This window comes from Malaclemys terrapin, chromosome 16 (genome assembly GCF_027887155.1).
Source record: "Malaclemys terrapin pileata isolate rMalTer1 chromosome 16, rMalTer1.hap1, whole genome shotgun sequence".
In the NCBI taxonomy this organism is placed as follows: domain Eukaryota; kingdom Metazoa; phylum Chordata; order Testudines; family Emydidae; genus Malaclemys; species Malaclemys terrapin.
Window position 1 is genome coordinate 3922830 of NC_071520.1, and position 22367 is coordinate 3945196.

At 48.6% G+C, this 22367-nt stretch overlaps 1 protein-coding gene across 3 annotated transcripts in view; it reads right to left on the reverse strand.

Annotated features, from left to right (window-relative positions):
• Positions 1 to 545: 545 nt before the first annotated feature.
• Positions 546 to 22367, reverse strand: part of MORC2 (MORC family CW-type zinc finger 2) — a 96860-nt gene continuing 75038 nt past the window's right edge. For 2 of the 3 annotated variants that reach the window (XM_054006686.1, XM_054006688.1), the window contains exons 14-26: positions 21417 to 21571; positions 21140 to 21268; positions 20133 to 20238; positions 15640 to 15772; positions 14713 to 14787; positions 14206 to 14592; positions 13492 to 13638; positions 13351 to 13405; positions 10999 to 11140; positions 10519 to 10710; positions 10323 to 10416; positions 9216 to 9404; positions 546 to 1356 (exon numbers count right to left, since the gene is read on the reverse strand). In XM_054006686.1, the coding sequence (XP_053862661.1) occupies positions 1288 to 1356; positions 9216 to 9404; positions 10323 to 10416; positions 10519 to 10710; positions 10999 to 11140; positions 13351 to 13405; positions 13492 to 13638; positions 14206 to 14592; positions 14713 to 14787; positions 15640 to 15772; positions 20133 to 20238; positions 21140 to 21268; positions 21417 to 21571 (1873 nt within the window). In that variant the 3' untranslated portion in view covers positions 546 to 1287. The remainder of the gene's footprint in view (positions 1357 to 9215; positions 9405 to 10322; positions 10417 to 10518; positions 10711 to 10998; positions 11141 to 13350; positions 13406 to 13491; positions 13639 to 14205; positions 14593 to 14712; positions 14788 to 15639; positions 15773 to 20132; positions 20239 to 21139; positions 21269 to 21416; positions 21572 to 22367) is intronic. The other variant, XM_054006687.1, reaches the window with a different exon arrangement.

Here is a 22367-nt window from a genome sequence, read left to right on the forward strand (position 1 = left end):
CTGTCCCAGGCTTCAGGGCGGCTAACACTAGCCCTGCTTGGCAGACCCCTGAAGCCTTCTCGTGGTCCCCCAGGGGGCACTAGACCTCTGGTTGAGAACCACTTTTAAATACAGCCTCCAACCCCCGCATTCGAGAGGCTAGGGCTCTTCCTTGCTGCTGAGCTGGGGCTGGGTGCAAGGCAGTGACTAAAAGGGGAACGGCTCCATTTCCAGTGCTCTGTTTAAAAACAACTGGAAGAGTCCACGTGGAGCAAAGCAAGAAAGAGCCAAGGGAGTGGCACTTAGAACACAGGGTCAGCTTTATTTTGAGCGGGTCAGGGAGTCCATCTGCCCCTTGCAACTCACATCTCACAGTGGCAGCCCGGGTGACGACTTGCAATAGGGGGCTGTAGAAGTGGTAGGAACCTTGCACTCCAACCCTTGCACTTCCCTGCACTGAGAAATGACAAGGTACCAGGACCCCCGCAGGCCCAGTCCCCTTACTGTGAGCCTCTTTCCCCCCCCACCCCCCACATTAAAGCATCAGTGGGTCTAAGTTTCCTGGGCCTGCTAACAGAACCCCATGCCCCATATCTGATGCTATGGCTGTGTAATGAGGACTCTGAAAACCTCTCATCCATGCTCAGCTACAGAGTCGTTAAGGTTCAAACCCCACCCCATCCATGGAGAATGGGTGCGCCGATCCCTTTGTGTAGTTAGACGCTCTGGCTCTGAGCCTCCTTTGGCCCAGTTACCATAGTCCTGAGGTCCAAGTCCCATCCAGCTTCTGCTCAGTGCCTCGAGGCCTCAGAATAGGCGTTTCCGTTAAGGTGGTGCTAGATTTTTCCCTTCTTTATCTGAAGAGGCATCAGCTACAAGGTGCTGGATAGGATGTTCTGGTGCCAAGAACTGGGCATAGATCTCCAGCATACCCCAAAAGGAAAAAGGTTCTTGCATTTTTACTGTACTTAAAAAACAAAAACAAAAAAAAAACGCCCCCCACAACACAGCTGACCTCCCGTCATACCAGGCACAGTTCCTGTTTCTTTTAAAAAATAAATATTTATAAACAAAGGGAAGAGAGTTGAAGAACTACAATGTTAAAAACTGTCCTGCCAACAGCACCAATGTCTTTTGCATGTAAAATCACAAGAACAGGTTGTACACCGACACATCAATATAATACACAGTCGAACGGCCCTCCCCTTTCATGCGCTGCTCGGGTCCCCTCCACTGCAGGACTCCACATCTCCGAGATCACAGGGACCAACTCCTCCATGCTGCTCGCCAGTGCTGGGTCGGGACTGCTCAGTCTCCCTTGGTGATCAGGTCCTCAATATATGCATCCAGCTCATCGTCAGTATTAATATCGATGTCCTGAAACCAAAGGCGCAAGAGGAGGTTACTTACCTGTAACAGGAGGTTCTTCGAGCTGCATGGTCTCGTATCTGTATTCCACTGAGGGCTCTGGACACATGGCCCATGTGTCCAGAGCCAAGAATTTGAAAGTAGTAGTGTTCGCTGGTATGCACATCTGCCCTTGCTTCGCCTCATGGTTTGTCCAAGGTAATAAAAGGCAGGGCGGACTGACCACAGCCTCAGTTCCTTCTCCCCCACAAACTGAACAGATTCGCAGCAGAGGGAAAGGAGGGTGGGAAGTGGAATACAGACAGGGAGCACACATCTCGAAGAACCTCCAGTTGCAGGTAAGTAATCTTCCCTTCTTCGAGCGATGGTCCCTACTGTATTCCACTGAGGGTGATTAACAAGCAGTACCTAATTTGGAGGAGGGTGCAAGGAAGAGGATGGAATGGTGGACCAGAAGACAGCTGTGCCAAACAAGGCATCCCTCCCAGAGTTTTGCACCAAAGTGTAATAAGCAAGGAAGGTTTGTACTGAACTCCACACGGCTGCCCTGCATATGTCTGAAAGCGGTACATTGTGAAGGGTGACCGTAATAGATGCTTGAGCTCTTGTGGAATGGGCTCTCTCCCCCCAAAGAGTGGAGGCTGTCCCAATAACCAACAGCAGAGCATAATGCACCCCGAAATCCACTTAGACATCCTCTGTGTGGAGATTGCCTGCCTCTTAATCCTTTCAGTGACAGCAATAAACAGTCTAGGGGACTTCCTCAATGGTCTCGTCCTCTGCAGGTAGAAGGCCAAGGCCCTGAAGAGGTTGAGGGAGTGAAGGTGCAGCTCCGCTGCTGAGGCATAAGGCTTCAGCAAGAAAGCAGATAAGTGCATGGATTGGTTGAGATGAAAGCAAGAAACAACCTTTGCAGAAACTTGGGATGCTGGCGCAGGGGAACTGTGTCACTATGGAACACAGTGAAAGGGGGGGGGTCTCCCATCATTGCCCCAGTTCACTGATCCGTCTCACGGGAAGTAATAGCCCCAGGAAGGCACGGAAAGGAGGGATGGAAGGCACTAAGAAGAGGAGGTAGTCCAAAAGACAGGGAAGTCCTCAGGGACAAGGCCTCTCTGTTGGGCCCAGGAGGTGTAGCGCTTCTACTTGGCCAACTAGGAATACCTTGTGGACTCTTTCCTACTGCTTGAGAAGATGTCTTAGAATTATAGGACTGGAAGGGCCTCGAGAGATCATCTAGTCCAGTGCCCAGCACTCACAGCAGGACTAAGTATTATCTAGACCAGCCCTGACAGGTGTTTGTCTAACCTGCTCTTAAAAATCTCCAATGATGTATTGCCAACGAACATTCCCATTCTAGCAAAGATGCCCAACCAAAAACCAAGCTCTGAGGTGAAGTATCTGTGGATCAGGATGCCTGATCCTGCTGCCGTGTTGCGTGAGCAGCTCCAGGAAAGTTGGCAGAGGAAGCAGGGGAGAAGCTGACAGGAGAAGAAGGTGGGGAAACCAGAACGGGGTGATCAGAATAATTGTGGTCTTCTCCCTTCTGATCTTGTGGGGGACTTGTGGCAGCAGTAGTAGAGGGGGAAAGGTGTAATTGATCCGGTCTGACCAGTGGAGAACAAGGGCATTGCCCTGGGAATGGGTTCAGAGCCCCCCCGGAGCAGCACGTACTGCACTTGCTGTTAGTGTGGGAGGCAAGGAGGTCCCTGGTTGGAGTCCCCCATAGGCTGAAAATGTCGTTAACTACCGTGTTGTGAAGCTCCCAATTGTGATCGACTACGTATTTTCTGCTGAGAGAGTCCACAGTCATGTTCTGAGTCCCCAGAAGATAGGCTGCTGACAACAGGATCTTATGGGAAATGCACCAATCCCATAGATGAACCGCTTCCACACAGACTGTAGTTGACCTCATGCCCCCTTGTTAGATGATGTAATAAATGGTGGTGGTGTAGTCAGACACAATGAGAACATGATGAGAGTGAATGGACAGAAGAAATGCGAGACTCTCTCCATACCACCTGAAGCTCCAGGATATTGATGTGCATTCTAGATTCCCGAGGGATTCAAGACCTTTGCATCATGTACTCGCCCATGTGGGCGCCCCATCTGGCGAGTGATATGTTCGTGATGATCGTTGTGTCCAGGAAGGATGGGAGGAAAGGCATCCCGATGCAGTCCTGGCTCAGGTCCATTCACCACCGGAGAGAGGAAAGCACCTCGAGGATAGGGGGGGGGGGGGAGAACTGACAGCAGAAAGTCCATAGTATGTCGCGTGGGTGAATAGACCTTCTGGAGCCACAGCTAAAGACGGCCAAGTCGAAGGTGAGTGAAGGCGATGATGTACGTGCAAGCTGCCATGTGGCCAAGGAGGAATAGGCAATTCCTGTCCGGAACAGAAGGACCGTTGACTACTCAGGTGACGAGTTCCTGCACGGTCTGGGACCTGGGACATGTTGAGACAGGGGAAAAAGGGAGGAGGTGTTGCCTTATATATTAAAAATGTACACACTTGGACTGAGGTAGAGATGGACATAGGAGACGGAAATGTTGAGAGTCTCTGGGTTAGGCTTAAAGGGGCAAAAAACAAGGGAGATGTCATGCTAGGCGTCTACTACAGGCCACCTAACCAGGTGGAAGAGGTGGATGAGGCTTTTTTCAAGCAACTAACAAAATCATCCAAAGCCCAAGATTTGGTGGTGATGGGGGACTTCAACTATCCGGATATATGTTGGGAAAATAACACAGCGGGGAACAGACTATCCAACAAATTCTTGGACTGCATTGGAGACAACTTTTTATTTCAGAAGGTTGAAAAAGCTACTAGGGGGGAAGCTGTTCTAGACTTGATTTTAACAAATAGGGAGGAACTCGTTGAGAATGTGAAAGTAGAAGGCAGCCTGGGTGAAAGTGATCATGAAATCATAGACTTTGCAATTCTAAGGAAGGGTAGAAGGGAGAACAGCAAAATAGAGACAATGGATTTCAGGAAGGCAGATTTTGGGAAGCTCAGAGAGCTGATAGGTAAGGTCCCATGGGAATCAAGACTGAGGGGAAAAACAACTGAGGAGAGTTGGCAGTTTTTCAAAGGGACACTATTAAGGGCCCAAAAGCAAGCTATTCCGCTGGTTAGGAAAGATAGAAAATGTGGCAAAAGACCACCTTGGCTTAACCACGAGATCTTGCACGATCTAAAAAATAAAAAGGAGTCATATAAAAAATGGAAACTAGGACAGATTACAAAGGATGAATATAGGCAAACAACACAGGAATGCAGGGGCAAGATTAGAAAGGCAAAGGCACAAAATGAGCTCAAACTAGCTACGGGAATAAAAGGAAACAAGAAGACTTTTTAGCAATACATTAGAAGCAAGAGGAAGACCAAAGACAGGGTAGGCCCACTGCTTAGTGAAGAGGGAGAAACAGTAACAGGAAACTTGGAAATGGCAGAGATGCTTAATGACTTCTTTGTTTCGGTCTTCACCGAGAAGTCTGAAGGAATGCCTAACATAGTGAATGCTAATGGGAAGGGGGTAGGTTTAGCGGATAAAATAAAAAAAGAACAAGTTAAACATCACTTAGAAAAGTTAGATGCCTGCAAGTCACCCGGGCCTGATGAAATGCATCCTAGAATACTCAAGGAGCTAATAGAGGAGGTATCTGAGCCTCTAGCTATTATCTTTGGAAAGTCATGGGAGACGGGAGAGATTCCAGAAGACTGGAAAAGGGCAAATATAGTGCCCATCTATAAAAAGGGAAATAAAAACAACCCAGGTAACTACAGACCAGTTAGTTTAACTTCTGTGCCAGGGAAGATAATGGAGCAAGTAATTAAGGAAATCGTCTGCCAACACTTGGAAGGTGGTAAGGTGATAGGGAATAGCCAGCATGGATTTGTGAAGAACAAATCATGTCAAACCAATCTGATAGCTTTCTTTAATAGGATAACGAGCCTTGTGGATAAGGGTGAAGCGGTGGATGTGGTATACCTAGACTTTAGTAAGGCATTTGATACGGTCTCGCATGATATTCTTATCGATAAACTAGGCAAATACAAATTAGATGGGGCTACTATAAGGTGGGTGCATAACTGGCTGGATAATCGTACTCAGAGAGTTGTTATTAATGGTTCCCAATCCTGCTGGAAAGGCGTAACGAGTGGGGTACCGCAGGGGTCTGTTTTGGGACCGGCTCTGTTCAATATCTTCATCAACGACTTAGATATTGGCATAGAAAGTACGCTTATTAAGTTTGCGGATGATACCAAACTGGGAGGGATTGCAACTACTTTGGAGGACAGGGTCATAATTCAAAATGATCTGGACAAATTGGAGAAATGGTCTGAGTTAAACAGGATGAAGTTTAACAAAGACAAATGCAAAGTGCTCCACTTAGGAAGGAAAAATCAATTTCACACATACAGAATGGGAAAAGACTGTCTAGGAAGGAGTACGGCAGAAAGGGATCTAGGGGTTATAGTGGACCACAAGCTAAATATGAGTCAACAGTGTGATGCTGTTGCAAAAAAAGCAAACATGATTCTGGGATGCATTAACAGGTGTGTTGTGAGCAAGACACGAGAAGTCATTCTTCCGCTCTACTCTGCTCTGGTTAGGCCTCAGCTGGAGTATTGTGTCCAGTTCTGGGCGCCGCATTTTAAAAAAGATGTGGAGAAACTGGAAAGGGTCCAAAGAAGAGCAACAAGAATGATTAAAGGTCTTGAGAACATGACCTATGAAGGAAGGCTGAAAGAATTGGGTTTGTTTAGTTTGGAAAAGAGAAGACTGAGAGGGGACATGATAGCAGTTTTCAGGTATATAAAAGGGTGTCATAAGGAGGAGGGAGAGAACTTGTTCACCTTAGCCTCTAAGGATAGAACCAGAAACAATGGGTTTAAACTGCAGCAAGGGAGGTCTAGATTGGACATTAGGAAAAAGTTCCTAACTGTCAGGGTGGTTAAACACTGGAACAAATTGCCTAGGGAGGTTGTGGAATCTCCGTCTCTGGAGATATTTAAGAGTAGGTTAGATAAATGTCTATTAGGGATGGTCTAGGCAGTATTTGGTCCTGCCATGCGGGCAGGGGACTGGACTCGATGACCTCTCGAGGTCCCTTCCAGTCCTAGAATCTATGAATCTATGAATCTATGAGACCATGCTGATGGAGGCCCCTATGAAATCCAGGGACAGTGTAGGAACCAGAGTTGATTTTTCGACATTTACTGTTGTAGTTATGTTCCTGAAGTGGGGATAGGGTCAAACCCTCTCTTGCTGAACGGGAAGATTCTGAAGGTGGATATTGAGGCCAGGACCCCCAGTGCGGCCAACAGGATGGATCCAGCAGATGCTGCAGAGGGCCCCATGGAGTGGGTTACTCGTGGCTTCTCTGCTGGGGGAGAGGAGGGTACTGCTATGAAGCTGGAGGCCCCTTTGGGTAACTTGTAGTGGCAGTAGCGGATGGGTGGCCCTTGTGCTCCATCCAAATCCTCTGATGATGAAAACTAGGATTTTGGTTCCAAAGGTGGTATTGTTGGAACCCTATAAACCAGTGGTTCCCAGCAAGGGTCCGGGGCCCCCTGGGGGGCCGCAAGCTGATTTTGGGGGGGTCCGCCAAGCATGGCTGGCGTTCGATTTGCTAGGGCCCAGGGCAGAAAGCGGAAGCCCCACCATGGAGGACTGCAGCCCGGGGCCCTGAGCTCCAGCACCTGGGGCTAAAGCTGAAGCCTGAGCAACTGAGTTTTGCGGTGGCCTGGACAATTATCACCGGGCAATTACCTGCTTCCTACCCTTAATGCCAGCCACAGCTTTTATACGGAGAAAAACAATTGTTGTGGTACAAGTGGCCCGTGGAGATTTTGTAGCATGTTGTGGGGGCATCAGAAAGAAAAAGGTTGAGAACCCCTGCTATAAACCATAGGGGAAAGGATAGAAGCACAATTCGACTGAGTTAAGTCTGGGCTGGAGATTGTACCTCCCTAGGCACAGACTGTAGAGGAAGGCTTAGGGACCTCGCTTCCCCTATAGCAAACCGTTCATGAGGCCCAGGCGCCATCTCCAACCTCTCCAGAGTCAGTGGCATGTGCTCTGTAGCTGGAAGCAGGGCTGGAGTGGAGGACTGTTTCAAAGCCGCCAGTTCCCTTGACTTAGGGCAGGCTGACTTGGAAGGTGTGTGCGTCTCGGTGCTCGGTACTGGCCGATCCACTGGCCTGTGTGATTTCTTGTCATGCTTGTGAGCCTGCGAACGCACGGCTTCTCCATGGCTGGAACTCGTGGAGGGTGCGTCCTCCTCCTTGGGCCTGGAGGAAGACTTACTGCTGTGCATATGGCATATGCTTCCTTGCCTCTCGAGTAGACCCCAGCATGGGGTCCGTAGTATTGGTACCAGCAGAACTGGACTCGATCTCCGTGGTCAGAGACAGGTTCTTGGGTTTCTCAGGCTGATGTACAGCGGGGGTGCCCTGGCCTGGATCTCACTGCAGCTGCATGGAGACCTCCATGAGGTGTTTCTTGAGGCAGAGAGCCCACCCTCCTGGTTACAGCTTGGGAAGGACAAGCAGATACTACACCTAGATGAAATGTGGGCTTCTCCCAAGCAGTAGAGGCAGCGTTGTTGTTCGCTGCTGATTGAGAACAAGCATGGGCAGGAGGTGCAGACCTTAAACCCTGGCATCTTCGATATAATCCAGTACAGGTATGGGTGCTGGGTTGGGGTAGAGAGACAGGTAAATGGATTCCCCAAAGTCTCTTATCGCCTAAAAACTTCTACTAGACACCAAACTACAGTAAAAACAGCAAAAAGAGGCTAAAACCAACTATGTAAAATTCTTTTTTTTTTTTTTTTTTTTTTAAAGTAGGTATGACTCAGATCAAGTGGCGGTGAGAAGGAACTGAAGATGTGGGCAGTTTGCCTCGCCCTTTGTCACCTCAGACAAAACCATAAGGCAAAGCAAGGGAGCGTGTGTGGGCCAACTGACACCACCACTTTCAAATTCTCTAGCTCCGGATGCATGGCACATATGTAAACCCTCAGTGGAATACAATTGGGACCATCACTTGAAGAAGAGATGTTACGGCAGATACATCAGGGGCAGGGGATGGGAAGCAGGGAGAGAAATGCTGTGATCTCTCTCTTCAGACGACTCTGCAGCAACCCTTGCCATAACTTTCCTGTCAATCCCCCTCAAGCCCAGCCTGCAGGACTCATTGTTATTCCAGGAGTGAAGAACTTCACACGTTTACACTGCAGATGAATACTTACCGGTAGTACTACCAGCTTTCCTAGCTGTGGCCTCATTAATAGCCAACCAGGCCCCAAAGCCTATCAAAGCCCTGATGCTCCCCTCCCACCTTACAACCCTACACTCAAGTTTCCACATCAGACACCGTCCTGCTTTAGAACTGGGCAGAAATTCTCTCCAGAGCACATCACCACTTCTTAACCAGTCCCAAGGATTGCTACTGAGACATATGAAGCACTCCCTCTCCCCAGGAGCAGAGCACAGAGCTTCTTCTACACACATGGTCCCTGGTGACACAGAAAGCCAAAGCCAAGGGATGTTTCTCCTCTGCCTAGCTGTTGGTATAGTCAATGACACCTGAGGACAGTGGGGTGTAAACCAGAACTCCCCACTCACTCACGCTAAGGGCAGCATCACGGACCCACACACAAGTTATAAGGCAGTGAAGAATCAGGCTCTGGGAATTTAACCCCACCTGCAACACAGAACACTGAGTTACTGAGGACCAAAGACAAAGCTGGAATGTAATCAAGTCGTGGACTAAGTGAAGTCCTAACTTTCCCCAGCATCTCAGCTGGTCCCAATCCAGTGGCACTCAGTAATTCTAGTCTGCACCTGGGGTCTCACCCACCTCCTGCACTTTCTGCAGAAGTGCCACAATATTAGTCCTCAGCTTCTGCAGTTTCTCCTCTGTTTCCTTAAGTTTTCTCTCTGAGCTGCGGAGGTTTTCCTCACAGGCTTTGGCCCGGGCGTCAGCACGAGTCTGATAGGAATTGCACAAGTTCTGCAGACCCATCTCATACTGTTTGAAATATTCTTTCTGTGGGTAGACAAAAAAGTGAGTCAATACGCTGTGACAAGTGGCAAGATCAAGCAACACCAAAGCCCCACGCCCAGCAGAATTCCCCCAACAGCTGCAATCTGCCCATAGTAATGAAGGGAACTCCAGATGCCGACCTCTGATACTGCCTGGGAAACAATAGGAAAAGAGTCCCCAGTTACACGGTTCATTTCTGGATTTTACCATAGAAAGTTAGCAGACAGACAGGCTGCCCTGTTCCTCCAAGAGCAGAGCCCAAAGCTCAGAAATGGACTCTAAAATGTATCCTTCCTCACTCTGCAGCCATAGAAGTCCCACACACCCTGCTCCCACTGTTCCACTGTAGTTTCCTCCCTGGTTTACTGGTAGAAGCATCCAGGCAGAGCTAATATGAAGTTGATTTGCCTAGCAAAGGACATCAGCATCTGATCACCATCCATCCCATTTGTTTTACATTATAAAAACTGTGCCTTCATTTACCTGATTAAAAAAGAAGAAAGATGGATGGAAAACCCCTGAGAAAATCCAGTAATAAAACCGAAAGCTTTGTTTCACAGGCTAGTTAAGGTTACCTTGTGACAACAAAGTCCTAGCATTTCTAAACCTGGGCAGCATGACCCTCAGTGGATCAAGAGAGGCACTTGCTGGCTCACACTGCATCCACTGACAGAGGGATGAGGAGGGGGAGAAATCAGCAGAACTCCATGATCATTCACCATTTGGCATCCCAACAGATCTTCTCTGAAGAGCGATGATTTGGTAAAATAAACGTTGCGTTCACATTTCCTCAGGAGGATGTACACTCCAGAAACATCCATTTGACCCCCCTATTCCCAAAGCAGAGAAACTCAGGATCTGAAAATTTTCCATTTGTAGACCCAGCACAAGTTTAGAGTAAAAGAGAAGCACTGAACTCACCAGAGGAAAAGCCATCAATTCTTCTGAACTCATGGAACTCAGCTCCTTCTTGGAGATGGGAAAATTTGGAGGTAAGAAGTACCGCAAACAATTCCTACCCAAGAGAAAACAAGCACCCACAGGTAGCGTTTAAAGTCTTGTTTGGAGATTGAAATGTTCACAAATGGTAACTGCTGTGAGCACCAAATAAACCCACCGGAGCGTCTGGACTAGCAAATCCACAGTCTCCTGGTTGCTGCTGGGACCGGTAGTGTCTGGCTCAATTCGGGCACAGTCTGAGGTAGAAGGCTCAGCTGCAACCTCCTCTTCTTCCTGCTGTGTGTCTGGACTCTGATGCTCTGGAGAGGGAGGCTTCATCAACCGTACATCCTCACTGCCCTTCTCTACCCTAGGGGGGTAGCAGGGAGTCACATACTAGCCAGACCCTGTCACTCTGACAACAGCTCCTAGATTACACCACTTCTTCCAGAGCCACCCCCTACATACAGATGCCTGTTCCCTTCACAATCACAGAGCAGCTTTCTCCAAACATTCCCGTGTACACAACCTTCCCAACGTAAGAACGGATTATTCCTCTCTTCAGCACCTGCGAAAATATAACAGGGTCCCCCCTCTTCTCCCTGTTGAAGGGGGAGCATCTCCAGAGCTCCCGCAGCCAAAGAGAATGGTTAATTACCAGCGATCTCTCGGTGTGGTGTCTGTAGGTACGTAATCGAATTTCACCTTCCAGCGTATGGCATGCTTGCCCATCTCCACAGCCGTGACACGGCCTGTGAACCATGCCTTGTTCACTCGTACCTCCACATGCAGCCCTTTGTCTGAGACACAGAAGAGTAGGCATTAGGGGGTTTGGACAGATGCTGAAAGCACATTTCACACAGCTTTTTCAGGAGGGAAGCTCATGTTTCTTCAGTACTCTGCTGGGAATGAACCCAGGTTTACGGAGGTGACGCTCCCGAGCTTCCCAGGTGTGGGGCGGGAAAGATTTACCGATGGAGCAACAAGCTGCGACGTGGGCCTCGTCGAGGCAGTAAAGGCACCTCTGATGCTTGTCGCTCACAGAGAATGAGCACGGGCAGGAAACACGGTTCTTAAACCCCAGAATGCGGGGCACAGTCCCAGGGGAAGAAAGGTCCCCGAAGTAATGCTAACGTACTTACTAATTAATTAATTAATCAATGAATCTATAACTACTATATACACTAGCAACAACTATACACAACGACCTGCGCGAACGGACAAGGTCACACACTCAGTCAAGCTAAAAGTGCAGAGGGACAGGGGGTCCTATTCAGGCCATGTGGTGATAAGAGGGAATTGGAGAGGAACCAACCCACACAACCTATTAGCCCCTCAGCTGTGAGCAGGGGCGGTGAATTGTATGGGCCCATGGTGCCCGGGCTTCACCAATATTCAGGGGCCAGGGGCCTGGCTCCACCAATGTTTGGAGCTGGGACTCTCCCCTGGCCCTGCCTGCCGCCCCCCCGCGCCTCCCACTTGCTGCCCCTGTGCACCTCCCCGGGTCCCAGAGCGTCCCTGCCTCTCCCCTGCCTCTCCAAGCTGACTCTGCTCCGCTGGCTCCCAGCATCAACTGCTGCCGCAGGGTCCTAGTGCCCCCCCCCCATCCACCAGTGGCAGGGCAGGCTGCCCTTACCCTGCCCTTCCGCCTCAGACCCTTCCCTTTTCTGGTGGGACCCTCCACCAGCACAGCCCCCCTACCCACAGTCACTGCTCCTGCCCCACGCTGGGCAAGAGGAAGCCCCAACCCTCACCCCCAGTGAGGGGCAGCAGCAGGGGAGGAGGCGCACATGTGATGGAAGCCCCCCCAGGCACCCACCACAGGGGAGGTGAGGAGGCTTCCTGTACCTGAGAAGGGATGCAGTGAGAATGGTGCAGGGTGAGTGTGCTGCGGGGGGTGGGGGGACCCTCCCCCAGAGCTCACTGCTGCCAGCGGGGGGAGGGTTGGGAGGAATCCTCCTCTCTGGCCCCAGCCCCGGGGCAGCCTGCCTGCACCCCAAACTCCACATCCCCGACCCTACCCCAGAGCCCACACCCCCAGCCAGAGCCCTCACCCCCCCCCAGCACCCTACCCTCTGCCCTAGCCCTGAGCCCCTCCCACATCCTAAACCCCTCATCCCCAGCACCCTACCCTCTACCCTAGCCCTGAGCCCCTCCCAAACTCCCCTTCCCCAGCCCCACCCTACATCCCTCACCCCAACCCTCTGCCCTAACCCTGAGCCCCCTCCTACAGCCCAAATCCCTCATCCCCAGCCTCACAGCCCTCACCCCTGCAACCCTCCCTCTGCACCCCCTCCCACCTCCAAATTCCCTCCCAGAGCCTGCACCCCAATTTGCTGCCCCAGCCCAGGGCCTGCACCCCAGACCTCTTCCCCTGACCCAAACTCCCTCCCAGAGCCTTAGGCAGGTGGGGGGTAGAGTTTGGGGGGAGGGGGGTGCGGGTTCTGGGCACCACCAAAATTTCTATAAACCTGCCACCCCTGGCTGTGAGCACAAGGGGACACATGACGCATGTGTGGGTCAACGGACACTGCTAAGGAAAGCTTCCAGGCTCAGGCGCATGGCATCCATGCACACCCACATATGGAATACATACAGGGACCAGCACTCGAAGAAGAACCTAGAGTTTTCACCACCCTTCACGTGTCCTGGGAACGGGACATGAGTCACTCCCCTTTGTGGAAGTTTTTCTTGTAACCCACGACACGGATCGAACTGCCTGGGAACGAGTGAGGGGGCTACACTCCATAGACAGCCCTGCTGACCCTTTGCGGCAGTACACTAAACAGGAGAGCTCACTGATTCATGCAATGAGGCCCAAAGCCCCCTTCACCGTTAATATAAATGTGCAGCCCAGAGATTACAGGTCCCAGCATGCCACGTTTCAGCACGGTCAAAGCAACCTTAGCCACAATCAGTTAAACTGTATGTAAATTCCTTGGGGTTGGGCAAACCACAGTCACTTCTGGCACAAACATGGTAACTCCAAGTTTAATGGTTTGCTCCTCACCTTTTTGGGCTTTTTTCAGATCTGCTAGTTCCTCCTCCCCTGCACTGTCTGTGAGCTGCAAGCATAAGGAGCTCATGTTAGCCATCGCCCAGGAAGATCATGAGAGCTCACTAGCCACAGGGAACCCACTGCAATCCTCACCTCAACCACCACCTCGTTTGAGTCCTTCTTCTCCTCTTTCACTACCACAAATTTGCCCCGTTTCGTTTTCTCCTTCTTCTGCTCCACTTCTTCCTCAGCTCCATCCTCCACGGTGTTAAATGTCCTCTTGCGGATGCTGGAGGCCTGCTGAGAGCAAGTGATTTCTGGCTGAATCTCAAGAGTGCCACCAACCACCCATTTCAAGGGGGTAGGCTTTCACACGAGCTCAGTGCCTCTACAGCCACCTAAATAAAGTAGCCAGGGTTTCAAAAGAGCTCAGCACCCAGAAGGTCCGGCTAAGGACAATGGGAGCAGCTGGGTGCCGAGCCATTTTGAAAATCTGACCATAAGACTTTCTACAGAAGATCCTAGCACATATCATATCACACATATATCCACCCATGCCACAAGGGATAGCCACGAATACCACCAGTATCCTTCATCACCATGCACCTGTTGCCATGTTTCTACCCCATGCAGGGCAATCACTGGGGTCTCACAGCAAGCAGCTGGGGCAAGTGATCCCATTGAGGATATATCGTTGAGCTCTCCCCTAGCACAGTACTGTTCTTCTATCCTATGCAATTAATATAGTGTGCGGGGAGGGGGTCTCTCACACCTGGAGGTAAGGAAGATGCTGGATAAACACTAGGTTTGTCCAGGTTGAGGGATAGGGCTTTGATGATCTCCCATCCTACCAAATAACAGACTCACCTGGGGAGGTTTGAGTGCTGCAGGTTTTTTCAGCACCGGCGTCTTTACAATTTTGGGGCTGGGAGTCTCACGCTGGCTCATGGAATTCTGCAGAAGCATGGGGGGTGGCCTCCCCACCTGGATGGGTTTGGCAGGAGTCCTGACAACTGTGCTGTTTGACTTTCCCGCAGTCACAATATGCTGCTGTGTCCTGGAAGTACTAGCTTCCTCCCTGGATAGCACACTTGCCAGTTTGGGGGTGCTGATGGCTGGCCGAGCCAGGGGGGCCTTTCGCAGTTGGCTGATGGACTTGGGGGGAGGCGGCGGCGGCCTGCTGGGAGCATTTTTAATTACATCGGGTAAAGGAGGAGATCGCGGGCGTTGAGGTCTGCTCAGTGATTGGGAGTCCTGGGAGAGGAGAGTGTGCAGGATAGAGGAAGAATAAAGAGTCAGGAATGGCTCACAGAATAGTTTAGTATGGTACTGGAACACACAGGTCTGCAGCAGTATAGGAGCTGTGGTACTTACCTCCACGATAGGCCGTGTGGTCACTTCCAGAGGCAATTTCTTCAGGTCAGCCTGGGACCGGATTGGAGTTGTTTTCTGTGGTAAAACAACAGGAACAAGGTCATTTTAAAAGATATCAGTGTTTCCCTGAAACCCACCCTGTTAGCAGGTGGTGATCGTGCGGGGAATGTTAAACAGGTACTGCTGGATCACTAAGGCAGGTGGCTCACCACCCCATCTAACTATAAAAAAATGTGGAGCGGCCCAATAAAGAGGACATAGGCTGTGGGCTGCTCAGCCCACAGGGAGGAGTCCAAAAAGAAGCGAAGCCTGAAGATTGAGCTGAACTTTGTTTTACTGCTGCTCATTTTTTTACTAAAATAAACCCCAGGAGGTTTGAGGAACAGGATTTGGACTCTACGCCGCATATGTTCTCCAGTTCCATGATGCCTCCATCATCCAATTATTAAATTTTCAAATAAGCACCTTCATGCTTTCTCCTTTGCTGACCCTCACACGTGGGAGAAGCTCCCCATAAACATCCACAAAACGAATGCACTAACCTCCTTCAAAACACTCCTTAACATTCTCTTTTTCCATTATGCCTACAAAAAACTTTACAGTGGCTAGTCTGCTAAGCCTACTATCTATCATACTGACCAGTATTGTCCTTGTTTCCTTGTACTCTCTAGTCTATCTGCATCTATCTGATGTCTTGTCTTACACTTAGATGGGAAGTTCCTTGGGAGAGTGAATGTCTTTTTGTTTGGTTTGTACAGAGCCTAGCACATGGGGGTCCTGATCCTTGACTAGGGCTCCTAAGTACTATGGAAATACAAATAAAATGAGAGAGGATTGAGAAAGACATTTAACTCAGCAAAATTCATTTGCCCAAGGAGGCGTCTCAGATTCTCTCTACCATGCTCAGCTCTAGGTCTCTAGATTCACCTGCAGAGCCTCCAGTTTCTCCTGCTGCTGGCGAATTTTCTCCGTCAGCTGCTTCTGCTTCTCCTCTTGTGATCTGAAGTCCTTTTTCAGTGTTCCCAGGGGCACCTTCTGCTTCTGCTCTGAAGCTTCACACCTACAATAGAGAAAATGATAATAGACAAACTCAGCAAGAGACCAAAACGTGACTTTCAACAAGCTTTTACAGTTAGGGAGAGCAATATTGGCCTCAAAGAAACCTAGTTGTTTCCCTACTACTGCAATACCCTAATCTCAAGAACAATCAAAGATTCACAGGTTTTAGCCAGCCAGAAATGCAAACACAGAAGCTTACTGGCTTTACAATTGAAGGGTTAAAAACATAGTCTTTAAAACAAACCTATTTATGCTGGGAGCTCATTGGCATGAGCCACCCATTCAGAGAGCAGGGGCCACACAGGGAAATGCCACAGTCAACTATTCCGGCCAACGTTGCCTCCAACTGTCAGTTCCTTCATTACTGCTGACAACTGAGGAGATCCCTCTGGCTACCATCATAGACCCCCTTTTAACTGGTTTTCCATCTATTCCTGAATTTTAAGTTGACTGGCACCAGTTTTCTTGCCCATCAGTTCTACTGCAGAGGGTGATATTTTGTGGGTTAATGATCTGGTATTTCTCTGTTTTCTGTATAGAAACACTGCCGTGGCTACCACAAACCCAATGAAAGGTCTCTGTGGTGCTTCTGCTTGGCAGCCTCCTGAGGCAGGCAGCCTCGCTCACCTCAGACTGCCCTCAAACATACTCTACACTGATGGTTTTAGACTCCACACTTGGCCTGTTATGCATATGTCAGACTCCAGCGGCTTAATTTTTACTGCAACCTGACTTGTGTAGATGTGTGTGTCGTGGTTTGCACTGGAGTTCACAAGCTGTGGAGACCGAGCTTCACCAAGAACACCTGAGGACAGTGAGGACTCCTCGTCCCTACACCAGTACACTGAAGGAAGAGCATTAAGGAAACACTTGTGCTACGGCAGTCTCCCTTGAGGAGAGGACAGTAGAAAGTGGTCGATGTGGTGGACAGATCAGTGTTCTCCCTCATGATAACGAACAAAGGGGAAGGGTGATGAGTAGATTGAACCATGCTATGAATGTTGTCCCATGGCCATAAATGCATTGGGAGTACCCAACACATGCATTAGAAAAATCTCTGACCCAAGAGATCCTGTGGAAGCAAGCATCACTGGGACATCTGCGGACAACATCTAGGCCTCTCTGATTAACAGGCTGGTGTGAAGCTATTACAGCTTACTGGATCCTTCTCTTTCCTGAACTTCTACCAGGGCCCTTCCTAGTTTAGGTACTGTATTTAAAGCACATTGAAGTATTCTTCCCCAGCGGATGCAAAAGGTGTTCCACCAGGCAGTCCAGGGAAAATATCCAATTAGGAATGGGTTTACAAATGCTGCCCATTCAGATTACAGTGATCAGATGTGTCCACCTGCGCTGCAGAGCCCACACAGACACACGCTACACCCTGGGATCCTGGCAGCTTTGCTAATGAAAACACACAATGTTTTGGAGAGGAGGGCAGTCCCCGTGCCCTAAGGACTTTCAGACACTGGGTAATCCAAAGAGTGATGCCCTCGCTCACATGGATAATCAGCCCACTGCACCGTGTATAAGGAGAACATGGCTGCAGACAGTTGGAGTCCATTAATGATATAATCTCATGAGTAAATTCTTAATCAGAGAGTACTGGATCAAATCTTCCTCCAGTGGGAATACCAGAGGTGGATCTCTGAGGCTGTCTGTGCAGTTTTTTATTCTTGGCTTTAGGAAGAGACTGTTTTAGCATGGAACACTTCTCTCCACTGGGGAAGGAGACTCCTCGCTACTTTTCCACCCGTGACTTAGGTAGCAATGGTCCTGGAAAGAATTCAGGAGGAACTGAAGGATCTGATAACCCAACAGCCTCACATGGGCCAAGGCAGTCTGGATCCTAATTCTGTGGCAGATACCCAAAGATGAATTTATCAGGCAAAGAGTCTAGCCTCAGATCCTCAATCAAAGCCAGTGCACCTCGCTGCCCCCAGCTTAGCAGCTCTGTCCCTGAGAACTTGGCTCATGAAAAGGCAAAGACCTCCAAACAAGTGAGATCAAGCTACAAGTCCCTCCACTGTGCATGTAAAGGTTTACAGTGGGGTGCAAACAGGTGCACAAGGTCTTTTCTTGTTCTACACAAAAAGACTGCTTTGCTATTTTGTCACTTCTGAGTACAATTTAAAGACCAACTCCACCTTGTCTATATGGTAACTGTTTCAGCCTAGGTAAAAGAGCATCTGACAAAGCTAATGACAATTGCTGAGCCACTCAGTACCTGCAAGTTCAAGTTTCTTACATGGCAGATCTTATTCCTAGTGGCAGTGTCTTTAGCTCGAAGAGCTGCTAAGTTTCAGGTACTAATAACCCACCTTAGAGGAGATTTTACAAGGATAAGTCTGATTCATCACAATGTCTAAGTTTTATCCACAAGGTGGTGTTAGTGTTCCAACCTTAATAAACCTATCATCCTGTCAACAAACTGTTCACACCACAGGCCTATCCCAGCGAGCCCTCTTCCACACTCTCAGACGCAGTTAAGTCTGAAGAATTCTACTTGAAACAGATTAGAAGCACCAGAGTTCACAGAACTCTTAGTTTACTGGATATCAATTCTTAGTGTATGAAGACTTCTATCGCATTCCACACTATTATTGCCTAACTCATGTTTGCCTCATATCATAAGCATCATTTCCTGCCAGCCCCAGCGATGCTGCAGTGTACAGAGGTATGCACTCGAGCGATGATTCACCCCTACAGAAAAGGAATAGGTCTCCATTTTAAGTTTCCACAAAACCTCTTTTCAAAATAGGGAGCACAAGTTCTCCCACCTCCTAAAGTTTTTGTTTAATTCAGGAACTTTCTTATTCTGAGCTAGCCAGGAAGGCTATTTTGTTCAACTCATCCTCAAGTCTTTCTGTTTTTATACTTCATGCTTGTCTGGAGGTTTCTCTCCTTCCCCCAAACAAATCATCAATAAAGCTAAATTCTGGCTTACTTAATATGGCCTTTATTACTGCCTGTGTAGTTCTTCGCTTCCATTTGAAACACCCCTTGAGCTACTTATTTTCCAAGAGTGGGAATCCTATGATAATAGCATATTTAAGGAAACAGAATTACAGGTAAGTAATTTATCCTTCTTTAAAAGACATCTCAGAATTCTCTTATCCACCACCCCTCTCTAATAGGGATGTGGAATTTTCTTCCTCCCTGGAAGGTGACTCTGTCATTGAGACTGCATGGGTGTCAGTGTTTTTATGGAGGTGCTGACCAACTCCATAGTTAAGGCTGAGTTCCATTTTGCACTTAAAGCAGGGATTCGGACTTTGTTTTTATGAAAAAATACAACCCACCCTCCCCAAATTTGCAGTGCTTACTTTGAGTACAGAATGAATTAATTGAAAACTACTCCTTTAAGAAAGTTAGCACCTATGTCAGACTTTTCTTTTCCTGGATATTAACAGAATTACGCACACGTCAAACTTTCCAGGTAGTTAAAATTAATTGAATTTATCCAGCATTTTGCAAACCCTTAACTTGTACCTCATCTTTGTTCTATGGGTGCCCCCAGTCATTAGCCCAACACCACTCTTCGCTTCAGACATCCCAACTGAAACCAACAAAGCGTGCGAGAGAGGGGGAAGCGGGAAGGTCCCCCCAGAGGAAGAGTGTCAAAGAAGATAATCCCCTCATTTGGGTTGCCGCAAACAAATTAGGTCACCTAATGGTAACATTGTTAACTAGTTTCAGAGTAGCAGCCGTGTTAGTCTGTATCCGCAAAAAGAAGAACAGGAGTACTTGTGGCACCTTAGAGACTAACAAATTTATTAGAGCATAAGCTTTCGTGGACTACAGCCCACTTCTTCGGATGCATATGCTTTCGAAGAAGTGGGCTGTAGTCCACGAAAGTTTATGCTCTAATAAATTTGTTAGTCTCTAAGGTGCCACAAGTACTCCTGTTCTTCTTATTGTTAACTAGTTCACTGAGGCTCATTTTCAGTAGAAACATCCGGATTCACTGGGATTGTGGTCAGAATCTTGTGATGTAGGCAGAACGCCATCACCTACCCAGTCAAGTGGGAAGGAATTTTTCTCCAGGGCAGATTGGCAGAGACCCTGGAGGTCTTTCGCCTTCCTCTGCAGCATGGGGCATGGGTCACTTGCTGGAGGATTCTCTGCACCTTGAGGTCTTTAAACCATGATTTGAAGACTTCAATAACTCAGACATAGGTTAGGGGTTGGTACAGGAGTGGGTGGGTGAGATTCTGTGGCCTGTGTTGTGCAGGAGGTCAGACTAGATGATCATAATGGTCCCCTCTGACCTTAACGTCTATGAGTCTATAAGTGCCCAAAACAGCACGGTGAAGGCACATTAATGCCAATTCCCTACCATGGCCCTCACTCATACTCACCTATCCTGCTCAGGGTCAGGGTTCATGGAGCACACCCAAGTATCCGGGTATTCCTTCTCCACGGAGCTCAGCTGGAATGGGAGGGTCCGCCATTTCAAACACATATCTGTTACACAGAACACACGATACAGTCAGCACACAGATTATGAGCCTGTTCTCTGGGTCCACAGCAAGCTCATTTGGCCGTTGAGGCCCTCACAACTTCTCAGGGCATTAGTCTGGTGACAACAACCCTTTCCAGCTGCTGGAGCACTTGGCATCGGGGACCAACTTCCATCTCCCTCCAAGACACTCCACTGTGTTGCAAAGTTTTGTTTTCTTTTAAAAAACAAAACCAAAAAAATCAGAAAAATAATGGAAATGATGATCAGGAAGGCTGAGACCCATCAATGCCCAGGGTCCCCTTTAGTGGCAAGGAAGGCAATTGTGTGGGATGTTCCCATTTGATACTCAGGCTATTCCCACTCAATGTTCCAAAGGGAGGGAACACTCCCCAAAGTCCTAGAAAATGCAGCCGCGGGTGGGGAGGGGTGGGGGGAAGAGAGCGGGGGGGGGGGGGGGGGGGAAGAGAACTGAAGTGCAGTTCTGTCCTAGTGAGGGACTGTAAAAATGGCCCTGTGAGACTATGTTCAGCCCCCAGTGATGATTACTCAGTATTCCCAGCTTACAGTTAAGTCTCCTTTTTTTTTTTTAAATAAGCTGCCAGCCCCCAAACTTCTCTCTGGGCTCTGAATGTCTGGCTTGTGCATCGTCACCAGTAAGATATTTGGCAATTAGAATTGAGATTACAAATTAACAATCTGGTTGATGAAGCATGAGTCAGAAAAGAATCCAGCTCCCAGAGCTGTACTGGCTTAGCTAAGTAGCAGAAAAACTAAGATGCTAAAAACCATCTCGTGTCCATGAGCTGCTTTGCCCTCTGAACAGTAGTTTCTACTCCCTAGCCCACATGGCAGAACAATCTCCTAATCCCAGCCACCCTGCTCCCTCTGCCTGGTCAGACGCACCGCACTGAATTGTGGTGGGGATCTCCATGGCTCGACGGCGTTTGTAGCGCAGATCACTGGAGGGAGGCTGGTTCCAGTTTGCTGATAAATAGCCAAATTCATCCCAAAACTTGATTATACCTCTCTGGGCTGCACAAAAAACAAAACAAGAACATTCATCATGCTGTCACTATCAGCAGCATGAATATCAAGTCCTCCTCTGGTAAGCTCAAGCCTCTGTCCCACCAGCCATCCAGACTCCCCTCCCCATCCCTGTAAAGTTGTGAAGCCTCATTACCAATAGCAACATCCTTCCAGTACTGAGCCAAGTGGTCCCCCATCGCCCTCAGCAAGTGTCGATACTCTTTAGCATCTGCGAAGTCCTGTTTATTGTGGGTGGGCTCGAGAACCAAGTAGGGTATGTCCACCACTCCTACCACTCCACCACATGCCCTGGGGGTGAGAAACAACCTTAATACACTGTCCACTGCTAACATCCACCAAGACACTTGTCCAAGGGAGCAGCACTGAACAGCAACCAGTTGGCTCACTGAGTACATTCTGCAGCAATATGCGTTTCAGACAGTGAAATTCTGGTGCTGTTTTTTCCAATATTAATGTAGTATCAACCCGTTAACACCACAGATTTAGGGCTGTATTCTGAAAAAAGTTTTCTACTGTCAAATGTCTATTCCTGGGAGAATTCTGCACCAAAAAATTAGAAAATCTGCACACAATATTTTAAACTTCTGCATATTTTATTTGTCAAAATAACAATATAATCATCGGGAGTCCCAGTCACCGTGGGGCTAACAGCAGGAATATGGCTGGCCTGCCATTACTGTTCCCTGCACGGCTGGGTTGCCATTCTTTATTCCACATAGAAATCACAAATTCTGCAGGAAAAAATAAAATTATGTGGGGAACATTAATTCTGTGCAAATTCTGCATTGCACAGTGGCACAGAATTCCAGCAGGAGTAAATGTCTTTGTTTTCCTCTTTGTGCACAAAAAGGGATCTTTGCTTTCAAGTTCTGAATGTTCAATTAGTCCCAATAATCCTGCCTTGCCCCAAGGGTTAGTCTTGTTTGTGACACAGGCATGGTTAGTAAGTTTAGTGAGGAATTGTCAACTTTCATTCGGCAGGCTTCTCTGGGAAGGGCCCAGTACCAAATGCTGGCACAGAGCAGAAAAACCTTATGTCACTGCAGGGCAAACTCCCGTCTCTGGATGCAGAACTTTATCTTCA